We start from the raw sequence: 17,309 nt of genomic DNA, 5'->3' as shown, positions 1-17,309 counted from the left end.
AGATCTATATTCCCGTGATGGTTATTTTATTGTTGGATTTTCCTCTTTTCTAGGCGTTGGTAGTACTAATATTTATACTGAAATTTCTGCTCTGAAATTGGAATATCATGTCTTATGTTATCAACCGCATATTACTGATCATCGTATTGTGGAGTTAGACTCTCTTCTTATTGTTAATTGGTTCAAGAATAATTTGTTGCCCCCTTGGTCCTGTTTCAATATTTAGAATGATATTTTTCATATCAATTTTTGATATATTTTCTTTGGATTATGCAAAAACTTTTACGTTACGTCATTAATTTTCTTTTATTTCGTTTTCAATTGTAACTAGTTTTATTAAAAGTTATAGTTTTTTATAGGAGTTCAGTTTTGAAATTTCTGTAACTTCCGTACTCTTTTTTGTATAAAATATTCTTCCACCATAATTGAGTGATGTTGTTCTCTTCTGAAAATAAAAAAGAGGTCCATGGGTGATTTCTCACACGTCAACGTCGTATACAAACAAACCCGTTACAAAGGCAATTAATGGGTGGGACACTGGGACTGGGACTTAAATCTGCCTCATCACATCCACATGGGCGTGCGTTTCATACCATATATATGTTATCTGTTTCATGCTACTGCAAATTTCCAAAAGAAAATCTCAAAAGTTAAAGGTTCTTTTTTATTATTTGATTTACAAGGACGGTACCGATCCATGTCATCGATCAAGTGTTCTAGCCTGCCATGGTCAACAGGTTATCCGATCTCCTTGTCCTCCATTCCATGTCAAACAAATTTCTGCCTAGCTCCTTGAACTGCCATAGTCAACGATGTAGGTTGGGTGCGAATAGATATGTCATTGGTGAAGAAAAGCTAGCTAGCAAAGAAGGTTGAAGTCACGGGCCAGGGGATTGATCGTGTGATCTCAAGCAAATAAAGGATAAAGTTACATAAATGCATTACACGAATTCAGATATAAGATCCATTAGGATGTCATGTTTATCATGACTAATCTTGAACAATCATATCTTTGTAAGATTAAGATCTGCAGAATAAATCCGAACGAGGTATCCTTGCCAGAAAATACTATCAACAACATAATCGAACTCAATCTAACTAAGTACCAAGAATCGTGCCCTTAAAAAACCCATATTATAATAAAATATCTCAACTCCTTTAAACACCCTACCATCTATATTCTAAACTAAGAAAAATAATTCTAATTTCATTCTCTAACTTAACTATAGGAGACATCGGCCACTACAAGAAAAAGGGTCTTTTGCGACCAATTTATTGCAACGAAAAGACTAATAGCAACCAATTTTGGTTGCTATTAGTCTTTTCGTTGCAATAAATTGGTCGTAAAAGACCCTTTTTCTTGTAGTGGGCCTCCACCGAATTTTCCAAGTCTCTTGTTCTAGTTGCATGTTGGTAAAGTAGGCATAGTTGGAAATTACATCAACAAAATATCATTTTAGAGTTTTACTATATATTAGTAAAATTGTGAACTAATTTAAACATTTTTTTAAAATACACTTAAATATTTTTAAAAAATAAAATAAAATTAACAGTTTTAATAAAAAAAAATACTTACTTAATTATTAAATAAAAAAATAAAAATAAAAAATGTCAAAAAATGATCGACCCATTATCAGAATCCAAACATTTCTCTTAAGGTTTTCAATTCATACCCACAGGACGTACAATTGTACACGAATGTCCGCGATGTATTTCTTGTACTTTTCTTCATCTTGCATAGATTTTCGCAAAAATGCTTAGACAACGTAGTCATGGGGGATTCTTATTCACAAAGTACTCTGGGCTCGATTTGGTGTACTAAAAACGAAACAAAAAGATAACACCCGCTTGGAGAAGCATCCTTCTATTCACCGCATGTACGTGAAAGGGGGTGGGAATCCCGTGGCTACACAGCTGTTTCCTTTCGGAGATACATCGACTAGGCATGCATAGGCGTATTGAATCTTAAACTGCATGGTCCCTTTTATTTTGTTTTTTTTGTTTAAATCGTTTTTGGATGCAGCAAGGTTGACTTTGCTAATCCGACAGAATCTATAAAATCGATGGCTAAAGCGGAGGTTGTCCTTTCTTTGGGTTAGGGATATAGGAAAAGGTACAGGGTTTTGAGTTTTCTCTTCTCCCACGAATCTGTTATTAATTCACGTTAACACACGTCTCCTCCATTCACATCTAGTACTCCAAAAAATGGTTAGAGAGTTTGAGAGTGTTAGGACGTTGTGGTACGGGACATATAATTACAACTGAAGTAGAAATGAGAAAGAATAAAAGAAATAATAAGGAACTCCAATTATAGAAGAATTTCACTTATAACAAAAGGATTACAAGAATTTCTCTCTTGAATAAGGAGAGCACAATTGACAATACCCTCTCTTATAAAAGGAGAAAACTCACTCTTTCTTATAAAAGGAGAGACAATATATAGAAGAAACCTCACTATTTTTCTCTCTAAAACTCTCTCTTTCTCTAAATTTTTCTTTCAAAATGGGATTGTATGCCCTATACCACAACGTCCTAACAGAGAGCAGCTAAAATATTTTTGTCCAGTAGCAGTAATTGTCTTCCAGATTCTAAGCTTGTAGTAGATCCTAACACCTTGCGTTTGTCTGTCCACTAATTGTGTTGAATTTGTATTTATGTCTGTCTCAAACTTCAGAAAACAACAGAAATTAAGTTATGTAAGGCCTTTCATTTTCTTAGTTTCAAAAAAGAATTTTGGGAGTTTCTTTTTTTTTTTTAGGGAAATGAGGCAGGGAGTAATTCTACCTATTACATTACCAGTTTTTTAATCATCAATACTCAATTGGTTTACTCTAATCTTGAAGTTAATAAAAGCCAAAGTAGCATATTATCACAGGGAGACAGAAGATGGAGACCTCTTCTTCTAGCACTGACCTGTGACTCCTCTTTAAGCAGCAACCAAAATTTCTTAGATCAAAATCCATATGAGAAAGGTGAGGAAAGTGCTCCACTGACCACTTCCCAGGATATGGGGTCCAAACTCCAGAGAACTGCCTCACTTTTCAATTGCCAAAAAACTCCATATTCGAAGCATCCGTTTCTACTCTTTCCAAATACTCCCTCTCTCTCTAAACTTAATTGGTGACTTCCACCCATTTTTAATCCTGCGCAGAAAAGGGATTGATGATCCTTATTCCTCGGTACCGGCTTCACGGATTAGAATTTACGAGTGGAATAGAAGAACCGAGAAGTGTGATCAGGGTGAGGAAATGTTTAAAAAGAGGGAAAACAGCAAACCCACTTGAGTTCACATTTCGAAACGTGTGATAAAAAAATAAAATACGTTCCGAAGTCTACTTTTTTGTTCTTGAGGTATTAAATGGGCATCGAGGTTGATGCAAGGATTGCTTTGAAGTCAAACAGAATAGCCCATTTCATGAAAACAAAGCAGTAAAGTGATCCCATTTTGTTCCGTTCCTTTTATTGTTTATCCAATCAATAGGATTCACTGTCTAATTTGTAGCTAAAAAGTCGTATTCTGGTTATTAATATTATTATTTATGTTGGCTCTGTGGATTGATTTGTGGTTAGTGGTTACTCCTTTTGAAATCTCACCTTCTGGCACCATTTATTTCTACCCTCTAAAACTAGCATTCAATTCAATGAATTCTCTCTCGCGGCCTCTTTCTGTCTCTCTCTCTCCTCGCTCTCTCTCTCTCTCTCTCTCTCTCTCTCTCTCTCTCTCTCTCTCCAGCAAGAGAGGAAAAAAAAAAGGATTGAGGTGAACTAATCCTTTGAAGTATTGCTCTTTCAGGGCTTCTCCATTTGGTCTTGGATTTGTTTTTTGGTGGTACTGCATGAAACTCTTCATACTTAATTATTCGTTCTGAAAGCGGTATTTTTGGGTGAGTTTTCCGTGTTCATTCTTTAGAAAATATGGAACGGCTGTTACTTGAAATCAAAGACCGAAACTTTGCTCCTCCCACACAATCATATTTCCTTTCTCAGCCACCCCCACGTCCACCACCCACTCTTCAATCTGATATCTTCAGATTGAACGACAAGGTTAACCCAAGCGTACTGCTCATCATTATAATTCTTGCCATCATCTTCTTTGTTTCTGGTTTGCTTCACCTTCTTGTTAGATTCCTCAGGAGACCCCAAAATAGAGACCCACATGATTTGGAGAGTGTGACGGCTTTTCAAGGGCAATTGCAGCAACTCTTCCTCCTCCATGATGCTGGGGTTGACCAGTCTTTCATAGACACCCTCCCTATCTTCCATTACAAAGCCATTATAGGGTTGAAGAACCCCTTTGACTGCGCTGTCTGCCTCTGTGAATTTGAGCCCGAAGACAAGCTCAGGTTGTTGCCAAAATGCAGCCACGCCTTTCACATGGAATGCATTGACACATGGCTCTTATCTCACTCCACTTGCCCACTTTGTAGAGCTAGCTTGCTCCCTGATTTCTCTCCAAATCGTAACTGCTCACCCGTTGTACTTGTTCTTGAATCGGGAAGTGAGAGCTCAAGAGAGATTATCCCAGAGGCTGCTCCTGGCCGAACCAGTTCAGTTGGAAGAACCGATCCCCGTCTGGGTTCGCATTGTGTCACTGAATTTGGGTCCGCACGCATCGATTTATTGCATAAATCCGGTGATTTGGGTGCAAAAGATGATCCCAGACCAACAGTGACGGTGAATTCAAAGGAGAAAGTAGTGCCTGTTAAGCTTGGAAAGTTCAGGAACGTGGATGGAGGTGAAGGTAGTAGCGGCAACAACGTGGATGCAAGACGATGTTTCTCAATGGGTTCATTTGAGTATGTAATGGATGAGAATTCTTCGTTGCAAGTACCCATTAAAACCCCAGTGAAGAAGCAATCAAGCAAGAAGCTTTCTTTGCCATTAACGCCCGGCCACAGGCTAGCAATGTCTGAATATGATGGTGAATCCAGAAGGGAATTCAACTTCAACGGGTTTGACGCGATTGGAAATTTTGAAGCAGACCGGGGTCCTAATCTTAACAGCAATGCCAACGGCAATGGAAGTGCTATTGGAAGGAGCAAAAGAGAGAGCTTCTCTGTTTCAAAGATTTGGCTCCAAGGGAAGAAGGAGAAGCCGAATGCATCAGCAGATGCATCGAGGCGTGCGGTCTCGTTCCGGTTTCCGGTGCACCAGAGTGTTGTAGCCGAAGAAGATTTGAAGGCCAAGAATGGAGATGGGGGTGCAAGGAGGAGTATTTCTGAGATTAACATTGGGAGGCGCGAAAATGGAGGGAATGAATTGTGTTGTGACGAGGATAGGCAGAGCTATAACAATTTGGATTCTCAAGCAAAGGTACCATCTTTTGCAAGGCGGACATTACTTTGGCTCACGGGAAAACAGAACAAAGTCGTTCACTCGTCCTCAGTATCAAATGTCTAGTTTCGTTCTATATCTTCTTCGATTTCTTTCTTAGATTAAGTTAAATTTGATTGGCTAATCATGGAAGGTATAATCAGAACGCAATAGAGAATAGAAAAAAGAGATTTCAAGCGTGTAAGAGATCTGAAGTACTGAACTGCACACAAGACTCTGCATTTCACTTATAATTTTTTATTTTATTTTATATATATATATATTCTCCTAAACTCAGAAACAAAAAATGCTATCATTTTCATTAAGTCTCAGCCCAAAAAGTGTGCAAATAAATTTTTTTTTTTGGAAGTATTATTTCAGTTCTATTTAGAATTATTTGTCTCCATTGTTGTATTGTATCTGTTCTTTGAGTTCCTCTGTTGAACACACCCAACTTTTTGTAGATATTTTCTATAATTGTGGAATAACTAGGAAATTGTCGTCCTTCTGTTTTAATGTATAAAGTTGTGAGCTTTATACCATCTTCATTCTCTCATCCCAAGCAGAAAAAAATCTCAGAAATTTAACGCAACAACAATTTATAAATACTTGTGACAGAAACTTGAGTGTGGTTGGGTCCTATATACATGGTTGTTGAGTTGCAAAATAAATGCAAGCGAGCGGGTGAAATTCAAATCCGAAGTGAACACGTATCACTCTTTCATTTTCTTTCAAGTTTCAACTTTCTTAATCGAATTTGAAAGCTTAGTAGGAAATGCCGAGGAAGGTCGTTTTGGTTACAGGCTGGTGCATTTATGGAGGGTGAAAGGACTACAACATATATGCATTAATGGCAAATGCATTAAGTCACGGGAACGGTTGGAAGCTGCTGTCTGGTTCAATTCATGGCAATGAACCCGTTCTCAGTGGCCTCGGCCTGAAGAGAAACAAGGGAGAAATATATGGATTACTGTCATCAAGTGTTGTGTCTATGTTTAATTATAGATAGTACTTGTGGGACAGAAAATTGGAGAGAATCTCTATCCATATTTAATTCTTGTTACTCATACATGCCGAGTATACTGGATGTTGCCGGCTTCGAATACCCACTGAGCCCTTTTCAATTTTCACTTTCTTGCTTTTCTTTGCCAATTCATGCATAGAGAGAGGTCTGGGTTTGCTGTTGTATGACTTGGCGTACTTTTAGCCCCCGGAAGTTCACTTTTACAAAAATTTTCATCTCATCTCATCTATTCATTACAATATTTTCAAATTTTTATACAAAATAAAATAAACAATTCAAATCTCAATACAAACATAATATTAAAATAATATATTATAATAATATTTTATTTAACTTTCAACTTTAATTTCAACTCATCTTATTCCATCTCTGAAAGCAAACGAGGCAGTCTGAACTCGTTTGGATACAAAAAGGGTTCTAACTCATCTCATCTAATTCTTATAATTTTTTCAAATTTTCACACAAAATAAATAAATAATTTAATTTTTTCAAATTTTAAAATAATAATAATATTAAAAATAAATATTCTAACAATATTTTATTTAACTTTCATTTCACCTCAACTCACTATCCAAACCCCACTTAAATAAACTGCAAAATTATTTTTATTATAAAATAAACCTAACATATCATATAAAATCATGTTAATTTACATATTTACTTTTACATAATATTTTTATAATTATAACATTTCTCTTCAAAATATGACATATCAATAGATGTATATTAAAAAAAAAAAAAAGAATTTATCTAATAAGAGAATTGTTATGGATAATAATATTATGTTAAAAAGTTGTGCAATTATTATGTATATATCATTTCACATTTATTTTTTTAACGTATTTATGCTAAATCACCGCCAATGAATACACATAGGTACTTGATGAGGGTGGGCAATTGTTATCACAAAATGGAAAAAAGTAAAATCTATAGAGTAAATATTAGCAATTTTATAAAAACTTGAAGACTGTCCTATATATCATGCCAAGTCAATTAAACCGATATTTATATAATTAATTTTAATTATATAATATATTATAATTATCACATTATTTATATGAGTAAAGTTATACTCTATATTTTTATTTTATTTTCATCCCACTATATAAGATTTAGTATATTTATCATAATTGAACGATAAAAAATTATCTAATAAAAAATTATTTAATAATAATAAATATAAAATATCTTATATAAGTGAATAGAAATAAAATAATAATATGATATATATAATTTTCCATTTTGAGAACGCTTGATAGTTTGTAGGTTTTCATAAACTATATGTAAGATAGGTATGTGGACTGACCTATGAAACAGATTTGATAAGTAGACCTTTTATTACGTGGAAGACACCATAATGGGGGCAGGTTGGTCTCTTTCCAACCATGGTCGTATCATTCTTTATTTTATTTTAATATTTTATTGAGATCCATATCTCGGCCCACCATTCTTGTTAGTAAAATGAGGTCCAGTTGTGCTCAAACCAGGATAGGCCTGTGATTGGCCCATCTTCAACCTCGAATCATTCCTACCCGTATAGTCAAAGGCAAAGGCAAATGCACTAACTACTTATATAAATGACTCAATCAGAAATATTTTTAACAAAAAATTTTATAAAAATAAATTTATAAATTGACGTAGTTTGATGTATTATATCATATTATAAAATTATTTTTATTATAAAATAGAGGTAATATATTATATAAAATTATATTAATTTTTATGTTTACTTTTACGAAATTTTTTTATAATTGTAATACTTTCACATATAAATTGGTTTTCATGTTTTTTCCCTTTTAGATATACAATGCAATCGTCGGTATGTGCTATATATTGACGTAAAGAATATATTTTCACTTTAAGTGACTTTTGGGCTGAAGTGACCATGAGTCAAAAGACAGCTAGCTAACTTATGCCTAATTTAATGGAAAAAAATAGGATTGCTCGAGACTTACTTGGTCGGTCCAATTCTACATTTTAATATTTCTACATCGATATAGAATCTTACACTACTTTTTCTATCGTTAATTAGGGGTTGTGACTTTGGAGGGAGGAAGAGCGATCAATTTAAGATTTTAAAATGGATGGATAAATACAACATATATATGATTTTACAGTATTTCATTTTAATGTCAGTTGACTTTAACTTTAAATAACATTAATCTTTTATAATTACTCATGTTTAATATTATATTTATCTATTTTCAAATTATAGCATTCAATGGAACAAAATAATTATTAAATAGAAGAAATTATTTATACAGTTATACGGTGTGCAAATTTTGTTCATTATTTTGAAAAAAATAGACAAATTTAAAAACACATGAAAAAATTAGTTTTTTTTATGATGAATCTCATTTTTTTTTTAATGAAAATGCGAGAGAGTTATACATCCTAAAACTATCTGGCATTACTAGTTAGAGAGAAAGATGACTATTTGAGAAATGTTACCATAGGATCACAATTTAACCAAAATGAATTATAAGGATAATTAATATGAGAAAGTACTACAATCAAAGTCAGGACCTACTTATCCAGAAAATAATTAAACATAACGACAAAGATAACAAAGTAGGAAGTTAGAATCGGAATGCAACGAAACAAACAAACAGATAAATAAATATCATGATCAACGTAACGAAAACATTCAAAGTTAACACCCTATTTATCCATAAATAAATAAGCACGACAACATTGAAAATACATCAAAATACGTACTATGAGCATAGTACGTATTTTTCTATTTTATTTTGTTTTTTGCGAATTTCGGTCAAGACTAATTCATTTGTCATAGGAAAATGATAGTAACACTGTCAAATATGCCTATCAAATATACCTATTCATATATATATATATATTCTTATTAATTAAAGAAGTATTTATTAGTGAATTTATATATTTTTTATTTTTTTAATAGTTAAAGATATTTAAAAAATGTAGAAGAACAAGTCAACATGACCAGTTCAACTGAAAATTCAAAAGTTTAAAATTTCTGCAACAAACCTCTTATCTGCAAAATCTATTAGTTAGGCATGTAATCTATTTTTGAATTCAAATCATATGGTGTATAGGCTACTGAGTTCAGAGTTGTTATACTGTAACAAAACAAGTTGATCTAAACTCTATTTAAATACTTTGTAATTCACAAATAAATTATCAAAAGTTTTCCAAAACAGAGCATTCTTCTATATGGTATCAGTGAGGCCGAAAAAGACTAATGTCTAATCCTCTCTCTCTCTCTCTCTCTCTCTTTGTTTTGGTTTTTTTTTTTTTTTTTTTCTCTTGGCATCTGATGGCCTTCTCTCCCCCTATTCACTCTCTCTCAAATTTCCCTCTTGCCCTCAGGGTCAAACTCAACCACTCTAATTATCCTATTTGGAAAGCTCAAGCCCTACCATATTTCCGTGGTCAAGCTATCTTTGGCTATCTCAATGGCACTATCCAACCCCCTCTACAAGAGATAGATGCCCCTCATCCCATCACAGGTGTCATTACTAAAATACTCAATCCTCAATATGACCATTGGCTTCATCAAGATTCTTTAATCCTTGCCGTCATCAATACTTCTCTTACTGAGGATGTTCTCTCTCAAGTCATGTCCTATACTACCTCTCGTGATGTATGGCTTGCCCTTGAACGAAATTTTTCTTCCATTTCCCATGCTAAAGCTATTCAACTTTGTACTCAGCTTGCCACTACACGTAAAGGAGCTATGACTACCAAGGATTATTTTCTTTCCATCAAACGCATGGCTGATGAACTTGCGCTTGCTGGACAACCCCTCAAGTCTAATGAAATTCTCACTTTTGTTCTTGTTGGCCTTGGTCAAGAATATGACTCATTGGCCTCTACCATTATCTCTCATTTTGATGCTATCACATTGGAGGAGCTTTATTCCCTTCTTCTAAATGCTGAGAAGGATCAATCAGCATCATGACACCATTTAGGTCGCTATGTCAGTCAATATGGCCACAAAACAACCTCCTCTTTTCCAATCTCGCCCTGGTAACACCTATCCAACCTCTAACCGGTCGTGGTCATAGCTATCGTGGCAAAGGTCGAGGTGGCCGCTCTACCAACCGCTCTTCCCCACCCAAATTCTCTGTTCTTAACTAAATATTACTTGTTCCTGATATTCAAAAGAATATTCTTTCAGTTCACCATTTTTGTCAAGATAATAACGTTTTCTTTGAGTTTCATGCCTCTTTCTTTCCTGCATCGGGGACCACTTCGTAACGGCCTTTACAATTTTTCAATGTCGAGCAAAGCCGCAAGCTCTTTCTAGTATTCGAGTCTCTACCACTATGTGGCATCGATGCCTTGGCCATGCTTCATTTCCTATTATTAATAAGGCAATTTCCCTTCCCATTATCAATAATAAGAGCTCTATTTGTTCTCACTGTCAAATGGCCAAAAGCCATGCTTTGCTTTGCCTTTTCCCAATTCACATATTTTTGTTTCAAAAAACCGTTAGAATTATTATATTCGAATGTTTGGGGGCCAGCACCCATATTATCTACTACATGTGCACGTTATTACATAAGTTTTTTAGATGATTCCACCAAATTTTATGGCTCTTCCCATTAAAACTTAAATCTGATGCCTTACCAATTTTTCTAAAATTTCAAGCTGCAGTCAAACGTCAATTTAATACTAAAATTAAAGCCATCCAAATCGACTAGGGTGGTGAATATTGCAGCTTAAATCAATTTCTACAAACATAAGGAATTACTCACCGAATAACATGTCCTTATATGCATCAACAAGCTATCGCTATTGAAAGGCGTCATCGCCAAATTGTAGAGGTTGGACTTGCCTTACTTGCTCATTCTCATTTACCAAATATTTTTTTGGGAAGATGCCTTCTTAACTGCTGTTTATATAATTAATCGTTTACCTACTCCTATTTTAAAGCAAAAATCACCTTATGAAATGGTCAATCATTCTAAACCCAATTTCAATTTTTTACGTGTATTTGAATGTGCTTGTTAGCCCTACTTACGCCCATATAATAAACATAAAATGAATTTTTGATCCAAAAATTGTATCTTCATCGGCTATAGCATTGGCCATCAGGGGTATAAATGTTTAGATGTCTCCACTGGCAAAATATATGTTTCTCATCATGTTGTATTCGATGAGTCTCTCTTTCCCTATCAACCACCACAATCTGTTGCTCCTACCACTCATGAAACTCTTGTCATTCTACCTACAAATCTTCAATTATCATATGCTCGTTCAAGTCTTTCTACAGGTTCTAATTTTCAAACCGAAGCACCACTTCCACAGAATATGCCAGCACCACCAGAACCTCAATTTGATCATGATGTTTCTACAAAGACTTTTGTTCAAGACCTCACTCTAATTCAGCATGCAGATGAACCACCACCTCCCTCTTTAGTTCCTACTCCACCACAAACTCAGAATACCCACCCTATGACTACCCGCAACAAAAATTATATCCACAAACCCAAACTACCTTCAGATTCTCACATCAGGTACCCTCTTCCAAAATCTCTTATGGCCACCATCACAAACAATGAAGCTGAACCAACGTGTTATTTGGAGGCAATTAAACCAAAGTTTTGAAATCCATTTCGTTCAGCGTTTCGGTTGAGGCACTGGAATAGAATATTTCGATACCGATACGTTTCGATGTATCGTTTTGGGATAGAAAATAAATGAATAAATTATATATATAAAAATTATATTTCAAAGTAACATCAATGCAAGTTTTAAAAATATACATACTAAGAAACTTAATAATATTTTTTAATATAAATCTTAAAAATATACATATATATATATATATAAAACACATATTTATTAATATATTTATTTTATTTTTAAAACTATAGTAAATCCCTAGAGCTGACTTGCATGTAGAATTTTTATAAACTATAATAAATTTAACTTTTGTTTGAACTGGTTGTTTGGTGAATTTTAAAACCACACATATAAATATATATATATATATATATATATATAAATTTTGACTTGACAAGGAAAACGTAAAAAACAAGTAAAAAGTAAAAAGCAATTCGGTAATTGACAGAAGTTTGGAGTCTAGTGCACAAAAATGGGTATTTGGATTCTAAAAGTACAATTTTGTCCATTATTTTTCAACTTATTTACAAGAGAATCATTCCTTCAATGTGAATATTAATTTCGGACCGAATTACTATTCTGGCTGGAATACTGAAATTCAATTGAAATTAAGCGAAATTGGCAAGGACAGCCGGAATTTGACTCGAAATGGAATAGATACCTACCTCATACCGGTCACTGTTCCGGCAAGAAAAATTGCGGCCATTCTAGCCAGAACGGAATGGTTTTTAAAACTTTGAATTAAACATCCCAATTGGAGAGAAGCTATGATCAAGGAGTTCGATGCCTTACTGCGAAATGGTACTTGAACTTTAATTCCTTCTCCTCCTAATGTTAATATTGTTGGTTCCAAGTGGGTGTACCGAATTAAAAGAATAGCTGATGGAGATGTTAAACGTTTCAAAGCTCGGCTTGTCGCTAAATGTTTTCATCAACAGGAGGGTGTTGATTTTTCAGAAACCTTCTGTCCTGTTGTAAAACCTACAACAATCTGCATGGTTTTATCACTTGCTATATCACATGGTTAGCATGTTTGTCAAATAGATGTCCAGAATGTCTTTTTACATGACTTTTTGCATGAGAATGTTTATATGACACAACCTCCCGGTTTTCTTCATCCTCAATACCCACAGCATGTGTGTAAACTTCATAAATCTATATATGGCCTTTGTCAAGCACCACGGGCGTGATTCTCTCACTTAACTTACAAATTGCAAGCCATCGGTTTTAAAGGAAGGCAAGCAAATCACTCTCTTTATGTTTATATGCATAGTTCTATTCTTCTTTATTTTCTAATATATGTCGATGACATTATATTAGCAGGTGCTAATCTAAATTTCATTAATCATGTGATAAGCCTATTGCAGATTGATTTTCCAATCAAAAATATTGGTGAACTCAGTTTCTTTCTTGGCGTAGAGGCTATTCGAAGTGATAAAGGCCTTTATCTGTCTCAACACCGCTACATACTTGATCTTCTTCTTCGAAGCAAGATGGACAAGTCCAAACCTTGTGTTACCCCTATGTCCATGTCCCAGATTTTGACAAATCAGAGGGTGCCTCCTTTCATGATCCACATTTGTATAGAAGTATTGTGGGAGGACTTCAATATCTTTCTGTCACCAAGCCAAAGCTTGCATTTCCTATTCATAAAGTTAGTAAATATCTGCATGATCCGAAAGAACCTCATTGGGTGACAGTAAAAAGGATCTTGCGATATTTAAAAGAAACTATCTCCCATGCCTTTTTAATTCAACCTGATCACCTTCTTCAACTTCAGACTTTTAGTGATGCAAATTGGGCATCGGACCAGGATGATAAAAGATCAATTGGTGCTTATTGTGTATGTCTTGACAAAAACTTAATTTCATAGAGTTGTAAGCAGCAACCAACTGTTGCCCATAGTAGCACTGAAGCGGAATATAAGGCTTGCCGAAATTCAATGGATCAAAATTTTGCTTTCAGATCTTCATGTTTCAGCTATACACCATCCAATTCTTTGGTGTGACAACATTGAAACCACTTATCTCACAAGTAATCCTTTATTCCATGCACTTACGAAATATATTGAAATAGATTTTCATTATGTCCATGATCAAGTTCTCAGTGGTTAACTAAATGTTCGGCTCATCTCCACCAAGGATCAATATGCAGATGCTCTTACAAAGCCCTTGCCTTCTCAGCGTTTTCAACTTCTTTATGACAATCTCAGGGTCCACTTTTTACCCCTTCGATTGCGGGGGTGTGTGGAAGAACAAGTCAACATGACTAGTTCAACTGAAAATTCAAAAGTTTAAAACTTCTACAACAAACCTCTTATCTGCAAAGTCTATTAGTTAGGCATGTAATCTATTTTTGAATTCAAATCAGATCATGTATAGGCTACTGAGTTAAGAGTTATTATTCTGTAACAGAACGAGTTGATCTGAATTCTATTTAAATACTTTGTAATTCACAAATAAATTATCAAGAGTTTTCCAAAACAGAGCATTCTTCAACAAAAAAAAATATTTAAAGAAAAAAAATTAAAAAAATGACTTATTCATACTAATATACACATTTTAATCGCATTTTATAGACATTTTAGCATTATTCTTTGTAATATTAATTCATGAAGAATATTATTAGATATATTCCGCGAACCATTATGGAGTCCCTCACGAGCACGGCAATTTGTTCTCACTTCACATTGTGGTCCAAAAATTGAAAAAAAAAAATAAAAATAAAAAAGAAACGCAACCTCCAGTACTCTGATCTGTCCTTCCCAAACCTGTTCTCGAAATCGATATAGATTTGTATACATTTTAAATAAATAAATTTTATGTAATTTTTTATAAAAAAACAAATCAAAAAAATTATTCAATTTTATAAATAATTTTTTATTTTTATAAAAACCTGCACAAACCTTTTTTTTATTTAAAATTTGTATATCACACTACTCTGACGATGATGATGTGATGTTGTAAAGCTAGGAGTCACGTACGCGGTACGCTGCCGGTTGACTGGAGACCACAAGAAATTAAGGTGGGCCCAAGTGAAAGAATATAATTTGAGGTGATAAGGACGAAAGGGACACCACATGTGAAAAAATATGCCAATTTCTATAAATTGGAGGCATTATTTCTACTTCTTCGTGTAGCTTTTGACAGGCCGGGAAAAAAGATGGGGTTGGGTATTCGTGCTTTGATCATGGTGTCCATGACCATATTTGCTCTCACGTCAGTGGCAAATGCTGCAGAGGGGACGGCTACTTTCTACACTCCTTATGTTCGTGAGTATATCCATTTATATGTATCTATTACTTAACATCGATGCATCTATATGTGTAGATATATATATTTTTATGAACTTTCATGTCTACATTTTTTATATCTTTCAGAATTCTTATTCTTCTTAAACTTCTCTTTTCAATCATCATCTATTATGTCAATAATGTTGAAAATACATGTACTATCGTTGATTGCAGCCTCTTCGTGCTACGGATATCAAAACAATGGTGTCATGGTAGCTGCTGCAAGCGATGCAATATGGGAGAATCGGACAGCCTGTGGGAGAAGTTATAGAGTCAGATGCACGGAAGCAACAAATCAAAGTGTATCACATCATTGCAAGGGTACAAGCATTGTGGTTAAAATAGTCGATTATTGTCCAACAGGATGTCAGGCAACCATCGATCTCTTTCAAGAAGCTTTCTCTGCAATAGCTAATCCTGATGCTGGAAAAATCAATATTGAGTATACTCTTGAGTAAGTGGCCTCCATGCAATTGCACATTAATTTAATGTTTTTCTGTTGGTTAACGTGCATTATAAAGAATAATGATATATATATGTCTTTAAAATTTTTTTAAAAAAAGGTACGGAAACTTAGTACAACAACTTCAAAAAAAAAAGGAGCTGTTAACATTGCAACGAACGGGGAAAATAACTGGTCGATCGCAGTATGTAGCCTTTTGCGACTGAAATGAATTGGTCTTCATATTAGACGTTAGTCGGGAAAAAAGTAATGCGGTAAAATAAACAGTCATTGTTTCTTTTTGCAGCGATGATAGGTCAATTGCGATGAGCAGCATCTGTTGCAAATACTTATACCCCATTATTGACGACTAAAATCCGTAATACAGAACAAATATTTGAATCTACAGTATAATGATCGTTTTCCTTTTTAAACGTTATTCTTCAAAATTCGAAATTGGAGTCTAGTGTTTAGATTTGGTGATTTGCTCTCGATCTGCCTCTTCTCGAACTCTATCTCTGTCCTTCATTCGTTGTTCTCTTTCTCAAAGTCTAGAAGTAAGTTTCATCCATGCAAGAAGATTCAGAGCCAAGGCTGCTTAATTGTCACTCAACATTAGGCCTGTTCATCCGGGTTCCGACCCGGGAATCTGGGTAGACCCAAACCGGAACCCGGATTTCAAATCGGGGCCGGAATCTGGACCTGATCAGAAACGGGTTGGAACCCGGATGAATCCGGATTTTTCAAAACCCGGATTCCGGGTTCCGGATTGAATCCGATTTTTTTTTTTTTTTTTTTTAAGGCCATATAAAAGCCTAAATGCATCCAATATTTTCACATATAGCTCTAATTTTTTTTATAAAAAACAAAAGAAAAAATTTGATTGTGCACTTTAGAAGTTAAAAAATATCAACTCTTATATCAAAATTCAATAAAAATGCATGTAAAACTAAAAAATATTTCAATATTCATCTATGCAAGTATGCATGCATTACAATACAATCTACTATATATTATATTATTTGTTATTTATACATTACATTACAAAATACCAAATTACAATATATAAATTACAAAATCAGTAATTTAATTTCCACACCAAATAGCACAAGTGAAAAAGATAAATAGGCTTCACTTCTCCAACGAAGGAAGTGTGACATCTACGCATTTAATGAACAAAAGGTAAAACGGCCTCTAAACAGCACTGGTCTCCCCATGGTGGTCTTAAGAGACAAGCTCCTCACCTGATTTCAAAAATTGGTTAGAAGAAAAAAGGTCAAAAGACAATCAGGCTTGCAAACCAAAAGGGGAAAAAATCCACGGGAAAGAAAAAAGAAGGTTACCTGATAGAATTAAATACATTAAAAATGACCTTACAATGCCATAACAGGTAACAGACAACTAAAAGCACTCATTATAAACAATGATAACTGAGCCAAATTATGCTGCAGAATGTTCTGTGTGCAAATCTTCTAGACTAAAATATTTGAGCTTTGTTCTGTTGTTCTGTTTCAGTGTGAATGGGGAGGATGGGTAAATAGTGTTGAATTATACACGTTTTCAGAGTGACATTCACAAAGAACCATTCAGACACAAGGATCTCATAAGCAAACCCAGATCTAGCACAGAAT

General features: G+C 34.4%; 2 protein-coding genes across 2 annotated transcripts; both read left to right on the top strand.

Annotated features, from left to right (window-relative positions):
* The first annotated feature begins 3,514 nt into the window (after positions 1 to 3,514).
* On the top strand, positions 3,515 to 5,703 carry LOC122317874 (RING-H2 finger protein ATL13-like). Its single transcript, XM_043134924.1, has one exon. The coding sequence runs from the start codon at positions 3,916 to 3,918 to the stop codon at positions 5,398 to 5,400; it is 1,485 nt and encodes a 494-aa protein (XP_042990858.1). The 5' UTR covers positions 3,515 to 3,915; the 3' UTR covers positions 5,401 to 5,703.
* A 9,369-nt stretch (positions 5,704 to 15,072) lies between these two features.
* Positions 15,073 to 16,159, top strand: LOC122274333 (EG45-like domain containing protein). The gene is made up of 2 exons (XM_043083380.1): positions 15,073 to 15,215; positions 15,411 to 16,159. Exons 1-2 carry the CDS (start codon positions 15,107 to 15,109, stop codon positions 15,692 to 15,694), a joined length of 393 nt encoding a protein of 130 aa, XP_042939314.1. The 5' UTR covers positions 15,073 to 15,106; the 3' UTR covers positions 15,695 to 16,159.
* Positions 16,160 to 17,309: the final 1,150 nt, after the last annotated feature.

The sequence above is a fragment of the Carya illinoinensis genome, chromosome 8, assembly GCF_018687715.1.
Source record: "Carya illinoinensis cultivar Pawnee chromosome 8, C.illinoinensisPawnee_v1, whole genome shotgun sequence".
NCBI classification, from domain to species: Eukaryota; Viridiplantae; Streptophyta; class Magnoliopsida; order Fagales; family Juglandaceae; genus Carya; species Carya illinoinensis.
The sequence above is the reverse complement of the archived record's forward strand: the minus strand, read 5'-3'. Positions and strand labels throughout refer to the sequence as shown.

Coding starts and splice junctions, on each gene's coding strand:
- LOC122317874 (XM_043134924.1), top strand. CDS start 3,916: ATGGAACGGCTGTTACTTGAAATCAAAGACCGAAACTTTGCTCCTCCC.
- LOC122274333 (XM_043083380.1), top strand. CDS start 15,107: ATGGGGTTGGGTATTCGTGCTTTGATCATGGTGTCCATGACCATATTT. Junction 15,216..15,410: donor TTTCTACACTCCTTATGTTC/GTGAGTATATCC, acceptor CGTTGATTGCAG/CCTCTTCGTGCTACGGATAT.